Here is a 15830-nt window from a genome sequence, read left to right as displayed (position 1 = left end):
ACCCTGGACTGGTCGTCAGCCAATTGCAGTTTAATGAGATATATTATTTGGCATTACCCTACAGTAGTTTGCTTTGTCACCTGTAACACAAAGTATATATAGCTTATAGTACAATATACAGACTTACTGTAAGTTTCAGCATCTTTAATCTACACTTCAAAGTGGCCCCACATCCTTCAATTTTTCTGTTTTTCTGCTGTATCAATATTTTTTTTAATAAATATTCTGCTTTATATTTATTGTAAAATTACCTGCCAGTAGAATGCAATTGCATTTTAATGTTTAATTTTAAAAATCATGTAATAATAATAATAGTTGCAAATAATAAAATAATAAGTAACGTTTTCAAAAAACCTACCAAAACTGTGGCCCAAAAACAAGTACAGACCGTACTGTGGGTTACCCCTAATCTGTACTGAAAACAAACGTTCATCTGATTCTGAATAAATGTACCGTTACACCCGTAATAACCAACTCTAAACATGTAACTTTAGCAACTTTCTATAAAACAAAACATGTGCCGCAAGGCATGCTGGGCAACGGAAAGTACTCCAAGTGGAATACATGATGCAACCCAGCCTCACCCAGACTTTAAATCCAGCGGCATCTTGGTAAGTTTTAGACCCCTGGTGTAGACAAATTAACAAGAACTTCAAGGTGTCATAATAGATTATCAAATGATCTGGAAATCTCACATCAAATATCCATCCATCCGTTCGTCTTCTATGCTGCTTATCGTCAGCTTATACTGTATATGCTTATATATCACACAAAATGGTAAAAAGTACTGGTATCATATCTAAATTATTGTGTGGAGGTATAAGGTAGTAATTATAAAAGCACCCTCCACTCACAACCACACTGCAAAAAAGGGATAATCTATAATACAAAACCAAACAAAGCCTCTTTCCCTAAAATCAACACATTAAACACAGGATGTGAACAGACTGAACAGATCAATATTTGCTGAGACACGGAGAAGGGGTTGGGTTAAATAAGATTTGCTTCTTCTGACTACTTTCAGGGCATGCTGCATTGTGCAGGTGTAACCCTATTATGGTCCTTAATTCAGTTAAACCTGTTTGAAATAAACTAAACCATTAATATTACAATGACCATTACCTTAGCTCACGTGCACCAGAAGCACACAGCTTGCAAATGATTTTTGTCCGTAGCGAGACTCCTTACCGAGTGAGCTACTGCCACGCCACCTATGAAAGGCAAACTAAAGCTAGCAAGAAACACATCGACATAATAACGTTGGCAAAAGGGGTAAGATCCCGAGCCTGCACGCACGACGCATTAAATGAACTGACAAGACACACGTTGCAGTCACTGACCACCTGCTCACAGCAAGCCCACTTCCTGTCTCCACAGCTATATCATCTATTCCCACATCCACTCCCATGCACATGGAAAGGGCAACACTTCCAGCAACAACATCTTTACGTTCCCTTAGTGTGCCTCTGCATCACTGTCTTGTGCAGTATAGAGTTGCCGTACCTTATCTCAGCTCTCATTTTGTCTACTGCATTAATTTAAAACTACATTTTCAGCATTGGGCAAATCTTGATGTGTGCTTTTTTTATGATGCCATGCTAATGCTTAAAAGGACCAACATATAGCAAAACACTAAGTATTACATGTTATCAAGAATGTACCTGTTACTACATGGTTACAATATGTATATAAAACCTTGTTGGAGGCGTTTTAATAGCAGTCTTTGTAGGCGGCACAGGTGTATCCCATTACAAGCAGTAATGAGCTGTCTCTTTATCTGTTTTTATATCTTTAGAACGCACAGAAAAGAGAAAGATGTTTGTTTATGTATTAAGGATCGTGGGGCAGTTTTCCTTTAAACAGTCTGTATGGCTGCTTGCCCTTTCTTAGTTTGCATAACTTGATGGTAAAAAAGACAGAATTGTCATGGAGGGTTGTCTGCTGCCAGCTATTTATTTGATAAACAAGCAAAGACAAATGATGCCCAAATTTATGCCCAATGGAATGCATCACCTTGCAGCACTGTTCGCAAAATACTTTCAGTTGTAAGAAATGGAACCAAGCAATCTGTGACCGATTAATTATCATTCATGGGTGCCAGTTCAACACACAGTGAGAAAAAAGATTTGTTTGTCAAGAAGCAGTGCTGCCTCTATTAAAATATATTTTGTGTGAGGAGTCGGGTAATTCACGGACTGGCTTTAAGCAGATAATCCCCTCTGAAATTAAAACAATGAAGCAATTTATTTAGCCAATGTCAACATTAATAATGGGAAGGTCAAATAAGAGCTATCGTATAAACTAAATCATAATAATAATAATCTAGGCTCCAGCATACACTAATGTCCCTAGAGGCATAGAACATGGATGGATAATGATAATACCCGTCACAAAAACTGGAAATTACAGTAATCTCACAATGATCTGAAATGTAAACCAAAAACATGGCTGATGACATCCATCAGCCAGTACAGTAGAACCTCGGTTATTGTCATTAATTCCTTCCAAAAGGTTAGACAAAAACCGAAATGTACAAAAACAGAGGCAATTTTTTCCAAAGGCAATAATGTCAATCCAATGAAGCCATTCCAGACTTATACAATACTAACAAACATACATTTTATAAAGAATAATTATAGTTTTACATGCAGAAACCAATGCAAAATAATTATAAATGACAAATGGATGGAGCTAATTGTTGATTGAGACTTCTCGTATATTCTGGAGAGATCAAATTCAAAAGGGTTTCTCACTTTGGTTGTCAAAGTGCTGGCAATCGCAACCCTCTTTGGCACCATGGCAGGTTATTTAGCAGTCACACTCAATGAAAAATACACGGACAGTGAGTCATCAATTTCACTGTACAGGGCAAACTGACAAGTTTGTTACATGAAATACAATACAAAAACTGAGACCGTTTAGGAAATTAGAAGCAACATTTTCGACATGTTTTTCGAATGAGTCAAAAACTGGGTTGTACAAAAATTATTTATATGGTATCGGCTGCCGATACCCTGTATTTTGAAGATCGGACAATATCGGCTTCCGCCACATAATCAAGCCGATCCGTTTGCCGTGTCACGTTCATAACTCTGGGCCACACTCCAACATAGCAGGTGTAGTAATGCACCTCGTAGCTAGCTCGACCCCAGCCACCCACACAAAGAAGAAAACGCAACACCACAATGCATACATGTCCGTGGTGTATCGTCGTGAGAAAATGAAAAATGTCTGGCTCCGCCACTACTCACATGGGAAATGCTGCTCTGAAGTGTTGTTTATACTAGGGACCGTCAATAAATTACTGTTACGCTGAAGCAAGTTTGTTAAAAAAAAGCCATATATTCAAAATCACACCACAAATTGGTCTATAACCGTGTCAAATGATTAGTCCTACCCTAATAGTATTTTGCACGCCCATTTTTTTCCAATTTCATACTTTATTGGATGCATTTTTTTTGTTGGATGGATCTTTTATTGGAGGGGCCGCACGCTGGCCTAGTGGTTAGCATGTTGGCCACACAGTCAGGAGATCGGGAAGATCTGGGTTTGAATCTCCCTTGGGCATCTCTGTGTGGTTGCATGTTCTCCCTGTGCGTGGGTTTTCTCTGGTTTCCTCCCACATTCCAAAAACATGCATGTTAGGTTAATTGGCGACTCTAAAAAAGGTATGAATGTGCGTGTGAATGGTTGTTTGACTATAAAGTATGTGCCCTGCGTTTGGCTGGCAACCACTCCAGGGTGTACGCCGCCTCTCGCCCAAAGTCAGCTGGGATAGGCTCCAGCATACCCTCCAGCGAGGGTAAGCGCCATAGAAGATGGATGCATCCTTTCTTGGACTAGGGACCTGACTCACACAGGGTTTGTTACAAAAGCCAACAATATTGTTGGCCATGCTGTGTAAGAAAAAAGTAAATTCAGCAATACTTTAGTTGCATTATTTTATTATTTGTAATGCTTTGAGAGTTAATAGCCATATTCAGTTCCACAAAATATTTTTTAAAGAAGAAAAAGGCTCGGTACCAGATGGGATCGGCAAAACTATTTTAAAAAATCGTATCGGAAGCCAAAAAATGCATTGCTAATGTACAGTGAAAATAAATCCAAACATCAACGGTTCAAAACTGCTTATACTACTACATTCATCTTGGAATATTTGTGACAGCAGGGTGTGAATGAGGCGAACATGTGAAGTGCTATGAACACCCTCTTTGGAGGGGCGTTTTACTTTTATGAATTCACGGTCATGGTATTAATATGCATACAAGATTACATTGGAGTACAATTCACGTGTTTACAATTCACGATTCAACATGTCCAAAAAGGAGTAGGAAGAAGCGGAGTTTATTTCATCCTACCCCTTCTCCTCCTCAATTGCTCATACACTTGTTCTCTTCCTGTATTCAATACATAACCTTTACCTTTTTTTGTAATAGAAAAAAATTATAAGAATGTGTAATAATGTGTAACAGTAGAGTTAAGGGTTTGAGGATCGCTATTACAGCAATATAAATAAAGTCTGGAGATATTCATAAATAAATAATTAGGAAGTTACAGTTGACAGAAACATTTTTGGAAGATAAGTGATTAGAGAATATATAAATACTTTCAGTAATCATAGGGCATGAAGATTAAGTAGTAAGTGCAGGAGTAATTTGCCATAGCAAAGTATGTAGTGGTTCAAGATTAATGTTTCCAAGAGGATACCGGTGTTCTACAGCAACCAAATATCTTTGCTTTTTTTTTTTCTTTGCATTAATTTACTTACTGGTACGAGACATTTTATCACTCATTTTGTGACTACAACTCTTGAACTCTAAGAACTTCAGGAGTCGTTTGTTCATATTCCATTTTATGCATCTGTTTTATGCCTGTGCTCAAATTGTCAACTTTATTTTGTTAATAATGCTGCTCTTCTTAACCATGCAGGAACCAACAAGTCTGTCTGTAGCTTGTTTTAAAAAAATGGTGTGGAAATAAAGACATCTTCTAGGCCCAATTTTTATTTTTATTTTTAATGTATTCCACTAAGGATGTCATTCGAGTGCAATTACAGGTGAAGACGGAAAGTGGTGAGGACATAACCAGAGAGAAAGAGCGACTACTCGCCAAAATCTTCGTGCGCAGAAACTATACAAGGGCACCCCAATTTAGTACTGTAGACGTCGACTCTTAAAAGAAAACTGCACTTTTTTGGGGAATTTTGCCCATCAGCCACAATCCTTACCTTATGTGACACATGAATCTCCAAAACCTCTGCTTTCTAGGCGGAATAGGTGTGTCCCGTTATGTGCATTAATTACCTGTCTCTTTTTAACTGTTTTTATATCTTTAGAACGCACAGAAAAGACACAGACGTGTGTTCATGCCTAACATAAGGAATGTAGATGTTGGCCACAATTTCAAAATATCTGCAGTTTCTCTTTAATATATGAGAGCTAATATATGAGATAATCAGGCTGTGAAATATACTTAATATGTAAAGTGTTTCTGTAATGAAACATGGGTGTTTTTGTAGCCATTAATAAGGAGTACTGTTCCGGAGAGTGAATGTTTGATTGCCAGACATCCGAACATAGGAGTTTAGGAACAGAGGGGTGAATGTTAGGTCAATTTTGAAATATGCTGTTAAGTTTTAAACACCACATGACAGCACTAATAGTTATCAAAGCTTATGATAATGCTTATGACGATAATGATGCTATTAATGTGTATCTTTCGTAACCCTGATACTAATGAAATATAATTGAGGTGTGAAATAAAGCTTAAAAAAAACCTACCGGAGTTGATTAAGAGCCCTCTACGACCTTCGCAGCAGTTTTCAAGTTCAGGCAGGTTAAATTACAAAAGAGTTCAATTACAGTGACAGTTTCACACCTGTGTGGTGTATTATGACCGAACCCCAGGTTTCTGTCAATGAAATACATAATGTCAGCCCCTCTGTCAGAAATGTGGTTTGGGATTAAACAGGATTTATTTGTTAGGGACATTAGGTCATTAAAAAGTGAAACCTTAGAGTTCGGTGTAGAGGACAAAGAACGCTTAAAATCACCCCTCTGAGTCATTCAGGTGTTTACTGGAAAACTTGAGACGGGCCTGTACATGTGCCCTGTTGTGCAGTGGGACCTTGCAGGCACTGCAGGATCTTAATCCAGCACAGCAAAGTGTTCTGCCAATGTTTTTTCACTTTTCTCAGCATGATCCTTATCCACGAGGTGAGATCATGCATGAAGCTCCATAGCGAGGGCAATCGAATGTTATCTTGTATTTGTTCCATTTTCAAAATTATCAGTCTCTCTATCAATCTCAGTAAGAGACTGCTTGTGCCTTGCTGACGGGAGAGGAACTATTCGGAACAGAAATCGTATTACAGTCATTCTATTGGTTTGACAGAACACAGACACAAAAACCTGCACAGCGCAGCTGCATGCATTGCAAGAGCTAAATAAAAATTGACTTGACTCACCATATCATTTTGCAGTATGGCATGTTCTCACAAGCCATCACCCCATCCTGCCTGAAATCATCCACCATCATCCCCATCCAAGACGACAACATTGGACAGCCTCAGTGACTACAGGCCCGTAATCTCTCACCGGTTAAGCCATACTTTCAGTCCACACTTCACACTCAGAAAACTGGCTCAGCGCAGCCCTTTCTCGTTCGAAAAAGAAAAAAAATCTCACCCAGATTCAACTCTTGTTCTGTTTCCACATAATCCGACAGCCAGTCCAGCTTAAAAGACCTTTTTTTCTTTTTTACTTGAGCTTGGTGAGTGGATGTGGCACTGACCGTTCGTTTCGCCATAATACAGCGTTAGCAAGCACCATTTACCTCCCCTAACTCCGCTGCACCAGTAGCTATACGCTAACCTGTAAAACAGCAGCATGTACTACGTAACGCGCTGTTAATGAATTGATTGGCTGCGTAAGTAAGTATGTACCACAATGATGTCACCATTGGCTGAACAGTGTTCGTCATTGTGTTGTTACTGCTTGTTGTCACTCACGGACAAAATAAATTGTTATGTGTTTATTTTATTTACAGATCAGGTTGGATTTTATTTTGTTGCGCTGCAAGGATTTGCTGTGCGCTGGAAACACAAGATCAGTGCGCGATTGCACACACGCACAGTTTAGAGGTAACATAGCTTGTAAGTGAATGCCTGAAGCATAAATGTTCCAAATTAATCAGCGGACATGGTTTAATTGTCAACATAAACCAAACAAAATTAATTTGTAATATACCAAGGTGGCAAGAATAGATGACAACTATACTCTGTACAATACTCTGCATGATAAAAACAAAAACAATCTAAATTAAGTACTGTCCTTGCTGCAGCTTAGTAATTATAGTGTTTATTTATTACAGAGTAATTACAGTCAACGATCAACAGTAACATGCACTCACCTGAGACAATGCATGTTTCTTCGCACATCTCCAAGCTTTCAAAGTTGTTGGCATTTCCTCCACAACCTCCATATTCAAACAACTCACACTGGCCCGTGTCAATGTTGAAGAAGTATTTCTCCCTAATGGCCCTGCAAGGCCCTGGGTCCTGTTTAAGGGCACACAGCTCCTTGAAGATGAACAGTTCAGGTAACGCTCCCTCTTCTGAAAAACAAACAGAAAAAAACAGAAAACATATTGTTTTTTTGTGGCACGAAAGAGATATTCTTGTTTATGTTGAGAAAAGCAGAACATAGCATTGGATAGAACGTGTCTTTAATGTCAGTAGTCTGACATTCACATACTCCACATTAAGAGCATCTCATCAGTGAGCAACGCCTCACAATTGTTCCCTTCAAAATGTCAGAGAATGTAACAAAAGCAAAAGGATTGCAGAGTGTGAGCAATGTCTGCATCAGCAGTGATGACAGGATTATTACGGAACACTTTCAATAATTGTCCCGACTGTGCAAAACATGTCGGTTTAATTGGGGCATTTGTGAATGTACTGTTGGGCAGAAGCGTTATTCATAATTGGCAGATAGATATAGCTGCCTTTGAATCTGAAATTGTCACACTGAAAAAAGGGTCAAATTAATCCCTTTGGTAACGTCCCCTCGTTTTAGTTTTTAGTATGCTTGGTCTGTATTAAAATGTCTGTAAACCCATTTATATGGACGATGTGAGAAGGCGTCATTCCTAAAGTATCTTTATATTCGCATAACACAATGATCTCGGTCTCCCCCGAGGGTGAATTGTTAATAGTGTTGTGTTTGTTTGTCTGTCCGTCTTATAGTAATGAGTAAGATAATGGGACCATACTATTTTTGGCATCCGTTACCCAGGCACACCGCACTTCTGTTTGTTGTATTCCGTTGTTGTAAAAGGTAAAATTAAGAAATATTACAACTTTTAAGGTTTTTAATAAGCTGTTTTGCAGCTCCAGACAACTTTTCTTCAGTGGGCGACAGGGGTGGGGGAAATAAACGATTCTTAGATGCATCGCGATGCGGACATTGACGATTGTTAATCGATTCATAAATGTCAATAATTGATGCTGACGGAACAAAAAAACAGAAAGCGGAAGTGCCGCACGAACACTTCATGGTAGCACATCTAAGTGTAAGACGCTACCAAAATCACTGGGCGTAAACTCCGACCCGCACCTGTTGCATTTAAAGCGACCTGGAAGCACTTTGGCTTTCACGTAGTTGAAGGTAAAAATGAGCTGGTCAAGAGCCAGACAATATGCAAGCTTTGTCATACAAGCTTAAAATATTTTGGAAACACGACAAATATGAGAAATCGCGTAGGACATTTCTGCCCGAAACAGGAGGATAAACAGCCAGCTGAAGTTGCTGCTAACCAGAGAATCATCAGGCAGGTGATAACTAATTTTCCACCCAACTCGGACAAGGCGGCGCAAATCACAAAGTCAAGGATTTGTGGCCGTATTCGATTGTTGAGAAGCATGGCTTTCGTGCTTTGTTGTGCACTTTGCAACCCAGATACAACGTCGCATCGCAACATAATTTCACTGACACTGCAATTGTGAATAAGGGCAGCTTGGTTTGTACACAGTGAGTAAAAAGAAATTATATATAGAAAAAAAATTATGCTTGAAAAAAAACTGACAAACTATTGATCACAAAAAAGATGCATCAAAATGCATCGATAATCGTTTTATCACAACATCGCAGGCCTCTGAATCGTAATCGCATCGAATCGTGAGATTCCTACCCCTAGTGGGCGAGGGGTGAAAATGTCTCTTCTTGATAGTAAAGGTGGCCGATCCCTGCTCTAGCACATTTATGTGTGCCATCACTTTATAATACAAATGTATTATTGCAAATTTACTGACCCCCGTGGATCATGCAAAGTGGCATTTCCCATTAATAATCGTCAGTAGGAACAATTAATTATATGACTCGTCCACATTCAGTGTGAGCTTGGGCATGAGAAGGCATACCATGGGCTTGGGTGGCAGTTATTATCAGTAATTGGTAGAATTGGCTATTAGGTTGATTATACGACACATCCACTTAAGGCACTCTTTAACCCTGATGGGGTGAGGGACGTTTTCTGTGCTTGGCCTCAAGGTAAAAGGTACATTAAATGTTCATTTATCCCTTTTATTCGTCATATATATGCATTTTGAATTGTTTTCTGCACGTAAAACTATAATTATAAACCTATTAAACAGGTGTTTTGTGTTAACATTTGTGTGTGTCCGGGACAAAGACCGGACCTTCGGAAAAAGATGAATGATGCTAACCGAGTTTTTTTAAATTTCTAAATTATGCAAATATTTACTTAAAAACTTAAATATATATAATTGGTAGAGATGATTCTAGTAAACAAATCGCACAACACAGTGTTGAGTCAGACTAAAACAGCATCTTTTGCACTGCCAGTCTTTTTTTTTCAGAAATATTAGCAGTTCGAGCTGTTTATAATGAAATTTCTTGCCATTGGCATTGTGCAGTATTCTCAGTTGTTGCCATTATAAGATTGGATTTTTTGCTGAATAAGTGTTTTATCATGTAGTTTATCGAGCAACCCTAAAGAAATGCATTAAAAAAGTTTGGAAATGGAGTTTTCTTTCCTCCAAGGTACACATTTTAATACAAGTTGGTAATGGGAAACTGCTACAAATCGGGACAATCACACCATTGGCCTGACAGGGTAAGAAGGCCAGCAGCTTACCACTGCAATCTGTCAGATTTCAATTTACAACCGTGGACTGGGGGACATTAAATTCTCCAAATGTACATGTGTTGACGATTTCTGTCACCTGACTTGTAGAACGAGTGTTGCATCCATGAGGCGGGATGGGAGCAGAGAATTTGGTTAGCTGGTCATCTAAAATTGTGGAAAATAGTACAATACAACACAGGGAACCTGGTCCTCTGTGTTAACTCCTGCCTGATTTTGATGATATAAAAAAGTAATAATGTTACATAAAATACGGCTTTTTAAATACTGCTGCATTTAAAAGTTTTTTTATGATCACAACAGTGTACAGTGGAACCTCCGTTAGCATCAATTCGTTCCAGCAAGTCCAACTCATACCAACACATACTCTAACCAAATAATTGTTTCCCTTTAAAAATAATGTAAATATCTTCCGGACAGCTACGAATTTTAACACAAGGGGGGTTAAAACGTAACAAGCTATATTTAGCAAGTAAGGCTGTGCATTTAAGTGTTTCTTGCATCATGCATTTATCTGGTAATTAAAAACAAGTGATCAACAAAAGGTGAAGCATCCGCCGAGCAGGTGTGCAGGAGTGAGCCCCACCTCTGTAACGCCACGCAATGCACTTCTGAAAGCTGTAAAAAAAAAAAATAATAATAATAATAATAAATTTAAAAAAAACATCCATTATGCAACTTAGCCCCTGGCCAACAGAGCCAAGAAGGCAGAGTTTGTATATACTAGCCTTCCTAAGGGGCAAAACATGCATAAGTGTCCAATCGCAGGGCAATTGTATATCCAATCATGCAATATATTACTTAACAATGTTTTCAAGTTAAAACAAAGCTCATTTTTAAGGTGTGGCGGCTTTTATTTTGTCATGGCGGTGCGCCACGATCAATTACATGTCGAGGAAAGCCTGACTGATAAACACTGTACCACCAATCATCTCCGACACCTAACGTCCAAGTGTATTCTTGAATAATTTCCTCAAGAAGTAGGAAGTTCTTAGTATAGTAGATAAAAAGATATTGGGCTTGTTGAGAAGTGCAGTTAGGTCAGTCAAAATGAAAAATGAACAACCCAGCGGGGAAAAAAACTTGCTGTACTGGGAGGGAATCGGAAGTTATTAAGTTCAAAATAATATGAAGACAATGTTAACGGATGTAAGCTTCTCAGAAATCTATGAAGACGTGACCTCATTTTTGTTTGAGCCTCCACAGCGCCTTACTGGAGGATCAAATTCTGGCATACTACTTCTCAGTGGCATTAAAGGAATCTAACAGCAAAAAGTGCATGCCTGTGGGAGAACTCTGGGGGCATTTCTATAAACAATACAAGCTTTTTGAGTCTTTGTGACTGGGAAAAATGAACGGCTCCTCAAGGCAAAATACATTGATGATGATATATGTGAAAAATGTCTATCAACAATGTATTTGGCTAACAAAAAGTTAAGGATATGCACAACTGTTATGTTGGAGAACAGCAAGTTGTGTGTTAAGCATTGAACATGCAAATTAAGTTCACCTGTAAAGATGATATATAGTAGTACATTTTATGTTCATCCTGAAATGTATCTGTAATATCCCTTAGTTCTTGGGAGTAGTATATTAAGTAGATTGTTTAGTGCCAGAACAGTTGTCACGGTTTTGCACAAAATAGAAGGGGCCACAGGAAAATCTTCTGTTTTATCTAAATGGCATATGTGATGCATTCATTTTTAATCAGCACCTGCATGTTAATGTGGCAGGTGGTGAGGGAGCAGAGATGCACAGACTGAGTCGATTGTTGCGCAGTCGCTCGAGAGGCTTTGTCGACCTATTTGTCCAAATCAGATAACATTCATCACAGTTTGTGTGTACTTCCACGGCCTCTGAAGAGTCTTATCTTGTTCTTATTGGAAAGATAAACAACAACACCTCCCTTTGCATTACTATTATATCTCCTTACTAAATCTAAGTTGAGACCTATTGCAAGAAGCCCGCTCTTCACAACAAAGAAAAGTCGAGAACAAGAAATCCCTTCAGTTTCAGTGATTTTTAGCTGCTTGCACAATGCAAAAGTGTGTTTTTTTTCTGTAATGTACTGTGACATTATCTGAGCTAGACTTTGTCCGCTGCAGTAACTAAACAGGAACTTTTCTATTTTATGTGGGATTTTGGAAAACCTTGGAGCATTTCAACAAAAAGTGCACAGTAAAGCACTGACAACGGATTTATATCTCTGGTGCAATAGTGACATTTGTGGTGTGTTTGATGTGTTTTATGTGAAATGACAATAAACACAGCTGTCATCAGATAGCCAAGAGTTTCATCGACCACAAGTCAAAATCTTGAGTCACCAAATATCTGTTGTTGTTTGAAGTCCAATATTACTCTGTGCCTTCATTTAGAGCACAATTAAAACTAGAGAAGCACTCGGAGAATGCAGACCTCCGGCAAGCACCATCGTCCCCCCCCATATTGTGATTCACACCAACATTATAATCCTACATTTCTTGGATCAGTCTTTGATATTTTGTAGAACGCGTTGGAAACTTTTTTTTCCAAGTGCTCTGACCATAAAGAATCCTTCAAAAAATTCCTTGATCCAGACGGTGATCAAAATTGAATCAGTTCTTCCATATCCCATTTCCGACAATTCCTGATAATTTAATCCAAATCCAAGTTATTGTGAACACAAACAAACGAACAGATAAATGCCGGCAAAAACATAACCTCAGTGCTCCGCTTGTGCTTTGTGCTGCTCTTGGCGGAGGTAACAAAGTGGAGGAATATTGTCTGCTGGAAAAAATGTATTCAAAACCGGTACCTGCTCAGTCATACAGATTTCCCCAAAATGGGCATTAAAATGAACATGAAGCCGAAAGAATTACCTACAAGAGAATGCTGATTAGCGGTAATAAGTCCACAGACAGGGGTGCCATTATGAAGACCGTTACAACTGCAAGCCAGTGAGAAAAGGGGACAAAGTTCAAACAAATCAACAGAGATGTTACGAAATAGAAAATGACTATGTAGAAACCAATTACCCTTCATTTTGCTATTTTAATCACAGGCAAATCTATTACCACCTAATGAAGGCGGTGAGGTCTGGATGACACTTCAAAAGAGACACACACAGACAGCAAACACTCTCGAATTCTTTCTTTTCTGGGTTGTACTTCTTAATGTTGTACAAATATCCCTTCAAAGTAAACAAAACAAATGTGATTAGGATAATCTCTATGGATATACTGTATTGTGATCAATCTTAATCGTACAAGCTATAATTTGCAAGTCTCATAGGCTCCAACTATGAGAGTTAGAACTCTCTGAAACCGCTTCCTTTCAGAAAGGCTTAAAAGATGCAGGAAATGTTGACAAAGCCTTCAGCAGATACACACTTTGAAAAACTTTACAGGCACAGTCAAGATAACACTATCGTATTTGAAGAAACTCCGGTTGTATGACTCAAAGAAAATGTTCCATGTCTCCAATTGATAAAACTGAACCAAACAGAACAGAAACAGTTTATAAAGACATTAAAAAATATATAAAAAAGACCTTAACCACAAATAAACGGTTGCCTTTTTTCTACTCGGTTGATATGACACTTATTTTCAGTAAGTACAGCTTAGTGTCCTAAAACAATGTTTTAAAAAAATTGAAAAATAACCATGTACTGTATAATGCACTTTTTATATTGTACATCTACAACCAACTTTGTGGATAAAGTCCAAAAACTCAAAAAACAAATGTAATAACCACATATATCCAGACACAGATAGACTGGCCCATGCCACCCATCTCGCATTTCGCATCGCACATTTCTCATCTCTCTGGTTGTGACAAGTCTGAGTAGACACACTCTTTCTCACACCTCTCATATTTTGACCATATTGCAATTCAGTGTGAGCCTATTATCAGGAGCTGGGATATCAGAAATTCAAAGATTTCAGCGAAGAAACAGTTTCCCAGCTGCAGCTCTGGTTATGAATGTGTGTGCTGCAGGAGATAAATGATGTGACCATACATCGCGCTAGGTTTATTGTGTGTAGTTCAAAAGCATCGTATTTAATAATCGCCTTGCCACTCAAAAAATATATTGCACAAAAAAGGGTTTTAATCATGTTTCAATAATAAGCATTGCAGTTCATCCACATTTAGGTTCCATCATTTCCATGTCAAGGTAACTTCATGCCTCCCACTCAAAATAACACATGCTTGTGACTCTCTTGGAATTGTGACAATGTATGTGAACCAATAATTATGACAACTGACTAGAGGGCTGCGATACCAAACCTGTGGACATGCCATTTCAGTAGCAGGGTGCTACTCTCTAGCACTAATAAACATCTGGAAACCAAAATATTTGGCAGTAATACAATAAGGGGAATACAGTATGCAAGGAACAAGTAGACCACATAAACCAGGGCTGTCCATCCTGAAAAATGAAGGATGCAAGGGTTTTGATATTTTGGAAACTAACACATCTGGATGTGATAAGTTGTTATCTATTTAAAGAAAAAAACTGCATCTCAGCTTTGTGATATAGGTAAAAAAAAAAAAAAATAGCATATTATCAGCATGATATTTGGTCCTTGCTCTTCCTTTCCCGCATTTTAAATATTACAAATATTTATTTTTGTAAGTATATTAAATATACAAATATTTAAAAAATGACAACTTATTTTGTTTTGTTCATTTCTCATAATACAACTTTTAAAAAATAATGTATTTTTTCTTTAATATTTCAACTCAACTCTACGACAGTTCCTCATAATATTACGAGTTCATTACGAATTGTTAGAATACAACTTTTTTTCTTAATATTTTAAAAATACAGCAGGTTTTTTTTTTTCTATTTCTGCTTTTTAAATTTTTTTCAATTTAAATTTTCTCTTGTAAATTATATTCTCGTAATTATTACTTCATATTTATAATATTTTGGAATTTATTCTCGTAAAATTCTAACTTTTTCAGCAATCTTCAATCTTTATTCATTGTTTTGTTTGCTTTTCGTGATATTACCACTTTATAAAGCATTTCCTTAATTTTTCAACTTTATGGTACTAAAATTACGTTATTTTCCCTCATAATATTACATATTCTTGTAAAATTACTGCTGATTTTTTTTTCCACTTTTGCTGTTGTTTTTTTGTTTGTTTTCTTGTTTAAGTATATTTTTTAAATGTTCCGCGGAGCAAAAAAAAAAAAACACCTACTGGCCGGAAAATGGCCCCCGGGCTGCACTTTACACACCTCTGACATAAACTAAAGGGTTTGAGTTACTTTTAGTATTTCACATAACAATGTGACACATTTTCAAGAGGATTTAGTGAGAGTTGAATGGAAAGTAATGAGCCATAAGGTCCATACAAGGCGAACGGTACATTTAAATTTAACAGAAATAGCTCAGATCTCATCAGATCTGGTTTGATTATGTTTTGCTCCCTTGGATCCAGAATGAATTCTGAATCTGGACTAAACTATAACCACAAAGACAGGAGTTTTTCTGAACGTGCGAGGCGGGCCTCACTTACCAGGTGCCTGAATATTTCATTGGAGGCACAGCAGCTTGAGAAAAATAAACCTGTTAAGCCAACTTAAGTTCTTTTGAAAGGGAAAATTAATAAATATTTAGTTCAGACAGTGAGACAGTAAAATGATTATACTCTCTGTGGTCTCTTGTAATCATGTTT

The 15830-nt window shown here is 37.8% G+C and overlaps 1 protein-coding gene across 1 annotated transcript in view; it reads right to left on the bottom strand.

Annotated features, from left to right (window-relative positions):
• tfpia (tissue factor pathway inhibitor a) overlaps positions 1-15830 on the bottom strand; it is a 29520-nt gene that overhangs the window by 6199 nt on the left and 7491 nt on the right. The window contains exon 2 of the mRNA XM_054787792.1: positions 7411-7614. Within this exon, the coding sequence (XP_054643767.1) occupies positions 7411-7614 (204 nt within the window). The remainder of the gene's footprint in view (positions 1-7410; positions 7615-15830) is intronic.

The sequence above is a fragment of the Dunckerocampus dactyliophorus genome, chromosome 9 (assembly GCF_027744805.1).
Source record: "Dunckerocampus dactyliophorus isolate RoL2022-P2 chromosome 9, RoL_Ddac_1.1, whole genome shotgun sequence".
Lineage (NCBI taxonomy): Eukaryota > Metazoa > Chordata > Actinopteri > Syngnathiformes > Syngnathidae > Dunckerocampus > Dunckerocampus dactyliophorus.
The sequence above is the reverse complement of the archived record's forward strand: the minus strand, read 5'-3'. Positions and strand labels throughout refer to the sequence as shown.